Here is a 14,359-nt window from a genome sequence, read left to right on the forward strand (position 1 = left end):
TATATTATGCCGGCCGGCCAAATATGTACTGGCTACCCATCTACTATTGAACCAGGTTCAAGGTCCTTATAAACATTTACATTATACCCCCAGCTCAATCACTGAAATCATCACTAGAAGCGTTGCTAGCACCCTCCTGAATTGGTGAAGCGCATTTGACATCAACATAAACATGAGATTTTAGTGTCATTGGAATTCCAGTCCTGTGGAATGCTCTTCCAACAGAGATTCAGCATGGGCCTTTAAATGTTTGCTGAAAACATGTCTTTGTTGCCAGGTTTGTAATGGTGCGTGCCAATCTGAACTTTTGTCTATGATTTCTGTAGTGTCTATCATGGCATGAGAAAAGTTGGCATAATTTCATACAAAATGACACACACCCCCCCCTTCTCCTGGTCTTAGTTCTCATCTCAAATGTGTCCTGGAAGGCATTGGAAAGTTCCTGAAGTTTTAATAACTAATGTAAAGATTGGCAGATTAATCTAGTGTTACCAAGAAACTTTAATTATCATCCCCTGTAAGGGTTCCACATATACAATAGAATCATCATATAAAGATAAACTTAGGACTCATGAAACAAACATGCTGGAAGGACAAGCCTTTTCTGTGGTGGTTCCTCATTTGTGGAATGTTCTCCCCAGGGAGGCTCACCTGGCACCTTCATTACATATCTTTAGGCGACAGGCAGAAAAGCTTCTCTTCAACCAGGCATTTGGCTGATTAACATTTCACGGCTTTTTGAATATGTTTGTGGGGGTTATTAGTTTGTTTTTGTTCTATTATTTATGTTGTATTCTCACTTTCACCCAGGGATCTTCAGATGAAAGGTGATATAAAAATTTAATAAATAAATGATGATGATGATGATGATGATAATAATAATAATAATAATACAGATGGGTGGGAGTTTCTTAAAGGTGAAATATTGTGGGCACAAATGCAGACAATTCCCACAAGAAAGAAAAGTGGGAGGCATCTTAAGGAACCAGTGTAGCTTAGATGACCTAATATTTAAGAAGGACATGTATAAGAAATGGGGAAAATTGGGGGGGGGGGAGGGAAAGAAGAGTCTACATGAATAGCCAACAATTGCAGGAGAAGGTCAGGTGGGTCAAAGCTCAGAATGAGCTCAGGCTTGCAAGAGAGGTTACAACAACAACAACAACAACAACAACTTCTTCAGCTGTGTATAGAGCAAGAGGAAGAATAAGCAAGTGGTAGGTCCTCTGTGTGGAGAACATGGAGAAATGTCATTGTGTGAGGCAGATCTGCTCAACACCTACTTTGCCTATATCTTCACCCAAAAGGAGGGAGCCGGGTCCTCTTCAAACAAAATATTGAGAGAGCCAAAGTCACCACAGCCCCGTAGATTTGGCGTGTCAGATCAGGAATAAATTTCTGACAGTAACAGCTGTTCAACAGTAGAACAAGCTCCCTTGGAAGGTGGTGGACTCAGGTGATGGACTATATGGAACTGGCGGAAATGACTGGCAGAATCCGAGACCAGGGAGAAGAGTCGGTGGAAGAAGATTGGAAGAAATTTAAAGTTTATTTACAGAAACATTGTAAAATTAGGGAATGTTAGAAGGATGTTGGAATGAAGTAATGTGATTTTAGCAGAAATGCTATAAAGGATTAAGAAAAAATAGATTGTTAAATGGTGAAAGGAGGGAAAGTAAAGTGACAATATATTAAGATAAAATAGAGGATAAAAACTGGAAAAGATGGAAAGGACTTGCTGAAATAGCTAACTGAACTAGAATACAAAAAAAGGGAGGTGTGAGGAGGTCAAGGAAACAAGCAAATGAAAGATAAATTACGGGAAGATTTATTGTATATATTTATTATTATTATTATTATTATTATTATTATTATTTTATTATTATTGTGATACGATGTTCTGTTTTTCTGTTCAATATGTTGTTTTCTATTTTTTCTTTTTGTAATCTTTTAAATCTTAATAAATATTATTATTTTTTTTGAAAAAAGGAAGGTGGTGGACTCTCCTTCCCTGGAAGTTTTTAAGGAGATGTTGGATGGCCATCTGTCATGGATGCTTTAGTTGAGATATCTGCATTGCAAGGGATGGGACTAGATGACCCTCACAACCCTACAATTCTGTGAGTCTATGTCTTTTCAAAATGAAGCATCATTGAGTTCAATGGGGTTTACTCACAGGTATGCAGGCTTAGCCTAATAATGTATACTGAGACCAACAGGCATTTTATAGCCTCAACTCCACTCTCCTTGAGGTCAAGTAGGCCTCTTATTCAGTCCCAAGGTATTTTAATCTCATAGGGCTAGACTGTTAACACTGAAGAGGCAGTGAAATCCCAACGGCCTCTTTCTCATCCTCACTTGCTACCCAGAAGCCAATGGTGTGATGTAGTTTTCACATGTCAATATGCCTCATCTGAGTGTACTGGTAGTATAGAAAGCTCCTGGTATGTTATTTAAACCTTTGATGCTCTCTTACCGGGTGCTCCAAACTGGCCTTTGAGTCCTGGGAGTCCTGGATAGCCCTGGTTTCCTTTTTCACCTGGCAATTCATCATAATACTCTGTCTTAAATAAAAAGAGGGAACAGACAGACAAAAAAGAAGAGAAAAATAGTAATAATGAAGAGAAAGGCATGGCTGCATGTAATATGAATGTGGCGCATTTGTGTGATGACATGGTTTTGCTAAAATCGTAAGCCGAATTCCATTTTTTTAAAACCAGGGCTCCTTTGATGATGTGATTTCTATGTGAAGCTAAACACAGGCCACTATTAAAAAAAAATTAGCTACACATATCCTGAAGCAGGCATCTGACACTGATCAGCATGTTAAAACCAGGCTCTGTCTATTAATTTTATGATATTAAAGTGAAATACAAAGACAAATGGAATTTGCACTTACTGGACCCCGAATTCCTTTGCTGCCGATTTCACCTTTCTGTCCCTATATTAGAAAACAGAAAGAAATATAAGAAACATGATAATTTCTCAAATCCAATGGAATTCTGAAACCTATTGACTACGTTGGATATAGATTAGTGGCCACTTGATCTACATGTTAAAAACAGTTAGCAAGTTATCTAGAAAGTTCATTTTAAAAAAGATTAGGTTAGAGCTGAGCATCCTGTGACCCTCCATATGTTGCTGGATTCAAACTCCCATTAGCCCCAGTCAGCATGGCCAATGGTTAGGTTTGATAGGAGTTGCAGTTCAGAAATATCTGGAGGGTCAAAGTTTATCTGTCCTTATTCTAGGTATGTAACCATTGACTAGGGGTTAACAATGTCTTCCATGATGTAGGCCTGGTCAGATATTCAGGGTTGTTTTTTTAGTATCCCCATCATGCTTCTGGGAACTAAACCCTGCAAAGACTTACCTACTGTCCACTTGAGACTGGTCCATTAGAGCAAATGGGGCATTGCCCCACCAATCTCAGTTTGCCCCCAGTGAGCTCCCACCTGCCTGCCTTCTTACAACCAATCTAAGGAGTGGCACTGGCTATTACCTCCCTCCTTCTTTAGCTCATCATTGCCATGGTAGAACTCAGCAGGAAAGAGGGTGGGGCAAAAGAATTAGTTGGCTCTGCCTGTCACTGGCTTTGGCTCCGCCTACTGTTGACCTCTCTTCCTTCTGCCCTACCATCAGCTACCACTATCAGTAGTCAAACCCTGTAAGGACATTCTTATGACCCTTTGTCCTATCAGAGTACTTGCGATTTATGAACTTCAAAAACACTAGAATGAGGAATCCATTTGTAAGCCAAGAACAGAATGTACCAGCAGAGTTATGACTCATTCATAGTCTGCTGGTTTTTTACTTATTTTTTTTTAAGTGGCCTTGAGCTTCAGAGAGATGGGATAGAAATACCCTAAAATAAAATATAAAAAACTGTTGCTTTAGAAATTTGGTGTTCATTAAAAATTGTATTTCATTTTTGCTGAACTGGTAATATACTTTTAATTCCAAGTTTTTGGAATTGATAAGGGAAGCAAAATGCAGCAGACAATAATGAAAACATGAGCTTTTACCTTGGGACCAACTTTCCCAGGCCTTCCTGGCAAACCCTGTTCTCCTTTTTCTCCCTGCAGGAAATTAAATTGTACATAAAGGCTGGATCTAGACACGTCAAAGAAGCGATTCGGTTAAACGCGTTGTAAACTCATACAGGGAAACCCGGTAGGGAAAGATGGGGCTCCACAGCGCCATCAGGTGTCACAGTGTTATATCACATACACAACACATATCAAACGCTTTTTCTTTACCAATCTAGCTGCATCCAAAGACACAGTTCATTCCAGCACCAATATACATTTAGAGCAACCTTTGTGCCCAAACCTGCGTAAAGATTCAGGTTCTTGTCTTGCTTCTGGCCTGTGTCCCTCTGTGGGAGCCATGAAGTCATGGCAAAAGCTTGTAGCGCCACCTGGTGCCTCGCTGACCTCGGTGACCTGCATGTCCGTGCCTTGCAGTGTATTAAGTGCATAGCCTTATATGCAGTTATGTTCCCCCTCTGGGCAGTAATTACCCTATATGGCGATGGGTGGGTAAAAGCCATGACCGGATGTAGGTAATGTGAGACATTGGCAAACAGCCATGCGAGAGGAGAGAACAAAGGATAATAAAAGTTACGGGAGAGGAGAGAAGTTCGAAAGGAGCTGCTCATACCATCCTGAAAATATTGCTGGCTCTCTGTGTCTTTATTTTAGGCTAAACTGCGCCATTTGTGACAGCTGGCTTCCGTCATCCCTCTTCCATGAACTGACCAGTCAAAATCACTGCATCAGTATAGGACTGGGGTGGGAAACCTGTGGCCCTCAAGTTGTTTTTGAACTCCAACTCCCAGTGGTTGGGGATGATGGGAGTTGTAGTCCAACAATACCTGGAGGACCTCTGTTTTCCTACCCTGTTATAGGAGGTTTCTGGGGACACATTAAAGTTTGTGCAGGAGTAGCTCTTCAGCCATTCTGCCCCTTACTCTGCTCTTCTCCAGAAGCTATCCAATTCCTGTATTGATCCACCTTAATGATGCTGGAGAGTAAGATATAGACTACCATTTATTTTGCCAATAGACAATAGCCTACATTCTGTCCAGCCCAGACCATGACCACTAATGTAAATTGACACAAAACATTTTTTAAAATTCTTTGTTACCAGCAAGCCAGGTGGACCAGGAGTTCCATCCTTTCCAGGTCTACCCTAATTAAACAAACAAACAAACAAACAAACAAACAGACCACTTTTTAATATTTTGTTGTTGTTGTTAAACAAAATATGCTAATAATATCATTATTTTCCTATATAAAATATATGATTCTAATAAAATGTGGTTTAATAAAGCTGGATATATGGAACTAAAGATCCAATGGACTCAGGCTGTAGTTGTATTAATCATTTCCTCAACCGCAGTATGGGTTTCATAACCATAAAATGTATTTTCAGACTATAACTGTACTGTTAACCTTTCTAGACAACAAAAGAAATATCTGTAACACTAGGTAGTTTTCAAAAAAATATATCTATCAATTGCAAAAGGGGGGGGGTTTACAAACCTGAGGTCCTGCCTCTCCTGGATCTCCTTTCGCACTTCGAAAATCTCCAGGTGAGCCCTAAAACACAGATCTACCAATCAACACACATCCTTTAGATTTATGTTGCTACACTGAATGCACAACTCATATTGTTTTATATTTTTAGCAGGCCAGTGCAGAGCTTGTCTGAGGCCTGGTGGTGGAGTCCCTGGTCAGCTGTTTGGCCCAGGGTGTTCTTGGCATGATCGTGTCAGTCTGGCAGGCCACTGGCACCGCAACCCCCCCAGGGCTTCTTAGCCCTCTGAGGCCCAGGGCAAGTGTACCTGGCTGCCCTCCCTTTCTGATCTTTAACATTTATAATAATATATATTTGAAAGTAGCTATTTCCGAATTAAGGGCACTACTACAAAGTGTAGCTTAGAATATTTAAGGCGATGCCATCATTTCACAGCATTCTACATCCAAGTTGTATTTTATTCCATGACCCTCAGGATGAGGTCATGTAAGCAAATGAATTTCTATATTGATTAAATATGTTGAACAAAGTGTACATATATATGGTCATGTCAGCAGCTTTCAAATATATGCTATTCTTTAAAAAATGTTTTACTATCTAGCTTCTGAAGTATGAAATGCTAATTCAATACCACTTACTGAATCTCCAGGGGGTCCAGGGGGTCCTGGAGAACCCATATCTCCTTTATTTCCTTTTAATTCCTGTCACAAAAATAATAATAGTATTTATTTATTTATTTACTCAGTGAACCCAAAAACAAAGATGGTACTTACAAAAGAGATACGTTTTAACTGAGTCATAGGAACAAACAAAGATACGAACTGAATGTTTGCTAATGGAATTTAGGAATCCGACTTATGTTGCACACTTTGGTAGAAAAAAAATCTATATATCTACACTTTCTTTAAAATAAATCTATATAAACTTTTATTTGTTTTATTTTTTTCTTAAATTTATATATTATTAACATATACTTTACACCCCACCCTTTCCCCTGATGAGACTCATACAGTGAAAAAGATGAACAACTATACAGAATGCTTATTATATTAATGGTCATTAACAGTATTATACTGCTACCGTCATATTTTCTGCTCCAGTTAGGGTAACGATAACTGTTCCAGTTGGTCCTGGAGGGCCCATTAGTCCATTGTCACCCTGTTGTAAAAAAGAAAAATTCAAAGAGCTATTTCATATATGTTTATGGCAGCTAGGATGGCACATGCCAAATACCAGGGATTATAAAATGTGCTCACAATAGAAGACTGGAGGGGAGGTTAAAAAATATGCTCTAAAGGCAAAATTAGCATGCAGTATATGAGACTTCAGGAAGGCACAACAGATCAATTGAAAATGGGTGTTTATTTTCTATAGGAAAAGCACACTTTTCCATGCATGTATTTAATGTTTTGCAGATAACAGCTGAATCTGCTTGCTAAAGCATTATTTGTGCAACATTGCAATTATATAATAAAAGCAGCAAAACAAACAAACAAACCCCAGTGCATTTAGCATTAATGGATATTCGTTACAAATAAAATCCACTGGAGCAGACCTGATCTAATTAAAAAATTCAGCTCAAATATTCTACATTATCGAAGTCGTGTACAACAATATGCTAGCTTAACATGGCATGTTGACCATGAAAATAATTTGGCAAAAAGATATGAGGCTGAAATTCTTGGGTTCGAGATACAGCCCTTCTAGCCAAGAATCTTATCTCCAACTCTGTCCTGTCCTGTCCTGAGCATATAACATACCCGAAGTTCTGAGATTCTTCTTTTCATACCCTTTCTTTCTTACAGGGTGCTTGGCCGTTTGATTTTGTCATTCAAAACAACCCTGTTATTTCATTTTTGGTCTAATTCTGCATTTTACATTATAATATAAAGCACATTAGGAAGGCTGACGCTTTCAAGCAAAGGCTGCTCACAGACTGTGTTAAAGACTCTCCTCCTGGAAGAGAGGGGAGCGGTTGTGGGCGGGAGCAGAGCTCCACCTCTAGCAGGGGGTGTTGCCCCCTGCCTCCCACTCACCTGGCTGGCGCCCACGCCCATTGGCAGGCACCCAACCAGGTGCCTCCGAGGGGGCGTGTACAGCAGCCTAAATGCTGCGGTGCCAGCCCCTCCTCGGCCTCACTCTTCGTCGCCCCATCGCGAGTCAATCGTCCAGTTCATTGTCATCTCGTCCGTCTGCCCAGCAGTGACGACCAGGTGGATCTAACTTCGAATAGGACCTTTAGCAGAGAAGTTTTGCCTTACCTTTTCTCTTTTCTGCTGCTTTTCCCTTTACTACCGTTTTATTTGTGAGGGATAGGGGCTGACAAGAAGGCTTAGGCGTCCTAAGCACCCTTTTGTTCTTTAACTTATTTCAACACAGAGCACAACTCAAGCCAGCATGCAAATGACCAGCCTATCCTCACATCACCCCCCCATCTCTGCCTTAGTTTTTTCGAAACTTTCCCGTAGCTTCCAGCTCCCGGCTGCACCGCTGCTACACCCTGCCTTTTGAAGCAGCCCGACCTTTTGAGCGCCACTGTGCGGGCGGGCGGAGTGTGCGTGTTAATTTACTCACTGTGCGTGTCCCCTTACACATCCTACTTTCCTTATACTTAATTTGAACCTAAATTCTCGATTGGGTGTTTCTCCCTGCCTCCCCATCCGGGGTCTGTTCTAACTATTTTGGACTCCTTAAGGCTCCTCCGACAAAAAAATCAGACACTCTGCGTGTGTGTGTCTTCAGCATCGCTGCGCTGCTTGGGGGAGGAATCTGGGAACTTCCTGTGTGTCTGCGGGTGTTCTCGTCATAGCTGCGCTTTTTGAGGGAGAATTTGGGTGCAAATTTTTACTCTATTTATTGTTTAGCGGCTTGCCTTCAATTTACTTAATTGGGGTGTCTGAGCGATTGCAGAAGCCTCTTTTAAAAGCTGCTTCCCCCAGCACTTCTCCTTGGTTCACCACTGTGTATGTGCTGAGAGCGCATGCCTGAAAGATCGACCGTTCGACTTTAAGTCTGCTGCTGGGTGTGTTCTGAGTCTGTGTGTGGGTTTTATGAGTGCGTATTGCCCGCGTGGTCAGTGTGTGTCTCCGGCAATTTTTTTCCTTCCCCAGTTTAGCGTTCTGGCTGCGTTTGTCTCTTTAAACTGCGGTTTCTCTGCTAAGGGGCTCTCATTAAGCGGCTGATTTTAGAACTGTTTGCGCATTGGTTTGGGGGGTGCCCGTGGTGTCTGCGGGATCGCTACTGCCTGTGGTTCATTGAGATTTTGTTTAAACTGTTGGCAGGGTGCATTTAAAACCACCGTATTTGCTGCGTAAGTCCGTGGCCCTTTTACAGCGGATTGGTTCCCTGCTTGCTCTCCCAGCCCCATACCGACCTCAAGTCGGCCGCTGTGTGTGTTCCGCTGGTGTGTGCGTGTTTGCTTTTCAGTGCCTGCTCGAAAAGAGGGTCGGATTTAATTCTTCTCCTTTACTTGTCTATGAGTGTATTGAGCACGTGGTCAGTGTGTTTCTGAGGCAGCTTTTCCTTCCTGCTTTAACAGTTTTATGCTGCGTTGTTCTACTGGAGCAACGCTTTCTTCCAAACGTTAATTTTTAGCGGGGTTAGGGTGCTTCCCTCTTACTGGTTCTTAAATTTGCACTCCTTGGAGCTTCTTTATTTACTGTTTAAATTGCTGGCCTTTCTGCATTTGAACCGCCAGCCTCTCTCTCTCTAATTGGTATCATCTCCTTTTGTATTTGGTTGTGGTCCCCCCCCCCCCCATTTATTTCATTTTGACTTCAATCCTCCACTTTGCTGAGTTTCAATCCCCCCCCCTCCCCTCGCTTTGGGTAAAAGTTCGACATTTATTTCCTGGTTTTATAAATAGCTTCAACAGTGTAGTTCACTGACATTCAGCTTAATCATTTGCCCCAGTGGCGGTGAGCAATTGATAACAGTAATATTAAAACCAAGTCATAGATACAATTTCGTTGGGGGTTACTTGAACTAATAACAATTGTTTAATATTGGATTCATCTACCTTGCTGTGGACGCTATTGGCTATACAGTAAGTACATATTAACATTACAATTAAGTGATTAATTGATTGCTGATAATAATATTGATCATTTTAACAACAATAGTAATAATAAAATAAACAAATAATGGAACAAATAATAACAACAAAAGTAATAAATAAATAAATATTAATAAATAACAACAATAATAATTAATAAATATTAATAAATAATAATAAAATAAATAATAAATGAAAAATAAATAAGAAGTAAAGTAAATAAATAATAAATAAATAAATAACAACCCAACTCAATAAATAACAACTACACTTTATTAGTGCACAGCACAGCTCATGGTGCCCTAAAGAAAGCGCGCATCAGAAACAGCACGCAATGTGACTGGAAATGCGATGGGAAATCCATCACGGGGGCAACGTGGAAGGAATAATAACCAAAAGCCCATTTCCCATTTTCTCAAGGCATTTAGGTCATTTATAGATGATTAGGAGCAACGTTTTTCCGATCGAAACCCCAGCCCACCCCCATCCCCTGATGCCATTCCTGATACAATCGCAGAGAGTGGAGCCTATTCTCAGGTTCTTCCAGAGAGCCCTCCTCCTTCCCAGTCACTTTTCGCAGCATCCGCTCCTCGGTTTGTTACTTTGCAGCAAGATTTATATAGTGCTTCAGCGTTGTTGCTTAAAGGAAACCGAGTGGCTGCTCATACATCTATCATTTCATAGTAGCCAACTGACTTCTCATACAGCTTATTTAAGTTTTCAGGTATATTATTAAAAGGCGGCGTGCCCCTTTATAGTAACCTCGTGACCAGTGGGGGGGGGGATTGTATATTTGAACTAGTAACTTTGTCTTCGTGAGTCTTCACGGCTTTGCTGCACTTTTGGCTTTATTGCACTGAAGTTACACTGGTCTGGGTACAGCACAGCACAGCACAAGTGTTGCTTGGTGCATTATCTTATTGCAATTCAAAGCAACCACTAACCAAAGCTAATCTAATACATTCACTAACTGATGTTGGCACGGTCATTTTAATCAGCTTGTTGTTGTTGTTGTTTTTCTTTTCTTTTTTTACAATTTATTTCCGAAGTTGGGCGTAGTCATTAGGGGCAAGCCTATTGAACCGAACGCAGTTGACCGCACACCATAAAAAATGAATAAAAAAATAAATAAAATAAAATAAAATAAAATAAATTCAATAATAGTAATAATAATAAAAATAATAATTTAATTATTTCATTGCAATTTTGTTGCCTTACGCCCAGCACAGTTTACTTGAATACATTAATTCATGGTAAGTGATTTGAGTTATTTGTTCATAAAGGCCGGGGTTTGTTTTAGTATCTTTCACGTCCCTTTTGGGGGGGGAAAGGTAATACAACTCTGTTCATTATTGAGTTGTTATAGATTCGAAACAGCGGGGATAACTCAGTTAGTAGAGCACGAGGCTCTTAATCTCACGGTTGTGGGTTCACGCCCCATATTGGGCAAAAGATTCCTGCCTTGCAGGGGGCTAAACTAGAGGACCCTTCTAAAAATACATAAATAATAAACAATTGATCCCAGTTTCATTTGCCATCAGGGTTTAGTGGTTTGAATCTGATTTCTTTCCAAGTGTGGTCGGTTTAATCAATACTGAACTAGGCCGCCTGGGCTAAAGTGCCCTCTTGTAATAAAGGCTTAAGTTAAAAGGGAAAGACACAGGCTGGTGGTTCTAAACAGTGCCTGGCCTGCTTGACCAATTTACACAGTTAAAGTTTAGCGTACAAGAGCCAGTGTGGTGTAGTGGTTAAGAGCGGTAGTCTCGTAATCTGGGGAACTGGGTTCGCGTCTCCGCTCCTCCACATGCAGCTGCTGGGTGACCTTGGGCCAGTCACACTTCTTTGAAGTCTCTCAGCCCCACTCACCTCACAGAGTGTTTGTTGTGGGGGAGGAAGGGAAAGGAGAATGTTAGCCGCTTTGAGACTCCTTAAAGGGAGTGAAAGGCGGGATATGAAATCCAAACTCTTCTTCTTCTTCTTCTTCTTCTTCTTCTTCATGTGCGGGCGATATAATGGCTTCCAAGAGAACCCATCAGGCACAATCTTCTGTTCCCCCCCAAGAACTCCCCAATACAAGTGGGTCCTGTGTGCAAGATGGGTCAGGGTAGCCTCCTGTGCCCTGCAAACCACAGGCCTAGTCAGTGTTTTCTCTGCTTTTGAAACCTTTTACCAACAATTCAGACTACCAAAGTCAGTCAAGGCTGACCTAGAGATCTGGATTACATTTCTGAACAGCTACAATGGAGTATCCTTATGGCAGGAGGCCTTTAACTGGTCCTCAGATTTCCAGATTCAATCAGATGCAGCAGGGTCCCTGGGTTTTGGCTTGTACTTCAGGGGTCGGTGGTGCTCTCAACAATGGCCAGCGGGGGGGGGGGGAGGCGAGGCTATCACGCGGGATTTCACTTTTCTTGAGTTTTTTCCCATAGTAGTGGCCGTGCATATATGGACAGAGGAGTTCTGGAATCGCCGGGTGTGTTTCAGAACTTATAACCAGGCAGTGGTGAACATACTGGCTAGGCAGTCATCTCGTTCTGAGAGGGTTTCGTCCCTGCTACGGTCGTTCGTCCTCCAGTGCCTTGAGTATAACATAATTTTTTCAGCCAGATTTATACTGGGAGTCAATAATGATATGGCGGATGCCTTGTCTCGTTTCCAGATGCCTCGCTTCCGGTTGCTAGCGCCTGGAGCTCAACTGTTGCCCGAACCCTTACCGGAGCACCTGGGGAACCTTGGCGATGCAAAGTGATTAAGGGAGTATTGGCGTCTGTCACACCCTCCACCCTCAGATCTTACAAAAAAGCGTGGTGTGATTTCATGGGCTTCAGGTCAGGGATATTGGGGCTTTCGCCTAGCGTGCCACCCACCACGGATGACGTTCTGCAATACCTTTCCCATCTTGACGATTTGGGACGTGCCCCCAAAACCTTAAAGATACATGTAGCCGCCATCAGCTTCTTTGCTAAAGCCACATTTTCCTCCGATCCGTGCAGTGACTTCCTGATCCGCAGAGCTATTGAGGGTTGGGGCAGGCTACAACCCCCTAGGGCTGAGGGCCGTAAGCCAATTTCTTATGGGTTGCTCTCTCAGATACACACAAAGCTTAGGTCAATCTGCTGGACCAAGTTTGAAGCCCGCCTCTTTTCCGCAGCATATGCTATCGCCTTTTTTGGCGCCCTGAGAGTTGGCGAAGTTGTAGTCGAGGTTAGTGCAAACGGCTCAACGCGCGGCCTCCTTATGGAGGACGTGCAGTTGACCGAAACTAGCATGACGGTGTGGATACGTCAATCCAAAACTGATCAGGCCGGTAGGGGTGTTCTTGTTAAACTTACAGCATCAGCGCAGCAGGGCCCATGCCCGGTCAAGGACACTAGGCGGTACCTTCACCTCAGACCGCCCGGCCCGGGTCCGCTTCTGGTTCACAAAGATGGATCACCTTTATTGAGACACCAATTCACAAGGGTACTCCGCAAAGCTATTGACGCTTGTGGCTTATCTTCCCAGGATTATGCTGCACACTCATTCAGGATTGGCGCCGCCACAATAGCTGCGCGCTTGGGCCTGCCTGCAGATAAGATTAAGGAAATGGGCCGGTGGAAATCCGATGCTTATAAAGGTTATATTCGCTAGAATACGCTCTACTCCATTACCGTTTTTCCTTTCCTTTCATTCTCAGCTGTTTTCAGGAGAAGTGTGTGGATTTGCGGCCACAGTATAGTCCATTGGGCCCGCGTACAGGCGGTCGGCTGCGGCCTCACTCCTAATCTTGGTTTGCCACCTGGAGTTCGAGTTTCCTAGTTTTCGTGACGAGGCATGCGTTGGGAAGAGCTTATGCCTTTGCTGAGGGAGAAAGTAGCCACGTGCGGCCCTCCCGTCATCCTTATCATTCAGTTACGAGAGAATGACCTCGTTAACAGAAGAAGTGCGGACTTGTCGTGGAACATAAAAAGAGATTTGGATGAGACTGCTGCCTTGTGTCCCAGAACAACGGTGTTCTGGTCCTCCTTCCTGAAGAGAATTGTTTGGCGTGGTGCGCAGAACTGTATGGCCATTGAAAAAACCAGGAAACTCTTAAATCGGGCAATAGCCCGTTGGGTGCGCTTTATGAATGGCCAAGTCATTTCTCATGACCGTATCTGGATAGGCGACCAGGCCTTGTATTGGAATGACGGTGTTCATCTCTCAGACCAGGGGAATGACATTTGGTTAGATAGCGTCATCAGCAGCATTAGGGATTGGTTACAGCTGTGAGGGTATTGGCGGCGAGCCTTTTTGGGCTCGGGTGGCGGTTAGGCATTGGAATAATGTGTTGTGGTGTGTCGAAGGGCTAGGTGTGGCCATCGCCTATGCCTTCAATTTTTGGGTATTCCGTTAAAGGAATCTGGCGGTCGTGTATTCTGTCCGATGCCTGCTTGGCGGGAGGCCATGGCACGACCCTCAGTGACATCAGGGGAGAGCCTATAGTTGGATTAGCATCAACAGGCTCCACCTACTGGTGAATAAACCCCCCCTTGTTTTAGACTCACCCCTCTCTGAGGGGGTGGAGTCAGCTGACGTAATCCAATGCCTAAGCCAATACCTTTTCACTGGCTGTAATCAATAAAGTTGTGGCCTTTTCTTGCCCATTAACCTTATAACACGTGTCCTTATGTATTCATTCCACTTTGCGGGGATCGGGTCCTCGAACCACAAAGACTCTCCTCCTGGAAGAGAGGGGAGTGGTTGTGGGCGGGAGCAGAGCTCCACCTCTAGCAGGGGGTGTTG

At 42.8% G+C, this 14,359-nt stretch overlaps 1 protein-coding gene and 1 long non-coding RNA gene across 4 annotated transcripts in view; one reads left to right on the forward strand and one right to left on the reverse strand.

The window, feature by feature from the left end:
- COL4A3 (collagen type IV alpha 3 chain) overlaps positions 1-14,359 on the reverse strand; it is a 98,350-nt gene that overhangs the window by 37,083 nt on the left and 46,908 nt on the right. For all 3 annotated transcript variants that reach the window (XM_081006849.1, XM_081006850.1, XM_081006851.1), the window contains 7 exons: positions 6,622-6,699; positions 6,180-6,242; positions 5,547-5,603; positions 5,149-5,193; positions 4,026-4,079; positions 2,900-2,941; positions 2,477-2,564 (listed from right to left, as the gene is read on the reverse strand). In XM_081006849.1, the coding sequence (XP_080862975.1) occupies positions 2,477-2,564; positions 2,900-2,941; positions 4,026-4,079; positions 5,149-5,193; positions 5,547-5,603; positions 6,180-6,242; positions 6,622-6,699 (427 nt within the window). The remainder of the gene's footprint in view (positions 1-2,476; positions 2,565-2,899; positions 2,942-4,025; positions 4,080-5,148; positions 5,194-5,546; positions 5,604-6,179; positions 6,243-6,621; positions 6,700-14,359) is intronic.
- LOC308477916 lies at positions 9,815-14,276 on the forward strand. Its single transcript, XR_013986742.1, has 3 exons — positions 9,815-11,342; positions 11,620-12,157; positions 12,255-14,276. It is a non-coding gene; the product is annotated as an uncharacterized lncRNA (long non-coding RNA).

Source organism: Podarcis pityusensis (genome assembly GCF_964106645.2).
Source record: "Podarcis pityusensis genome assembly, chromosome: 5".
In the NCBI taxonomy this organism is placed as follows: domain Eukaryota; kingdom Metazoa; phylum Chordata; class Lepidosauria; order Squamata; family Lacertidae; genus Podarcis; species Podarcis pityusensis.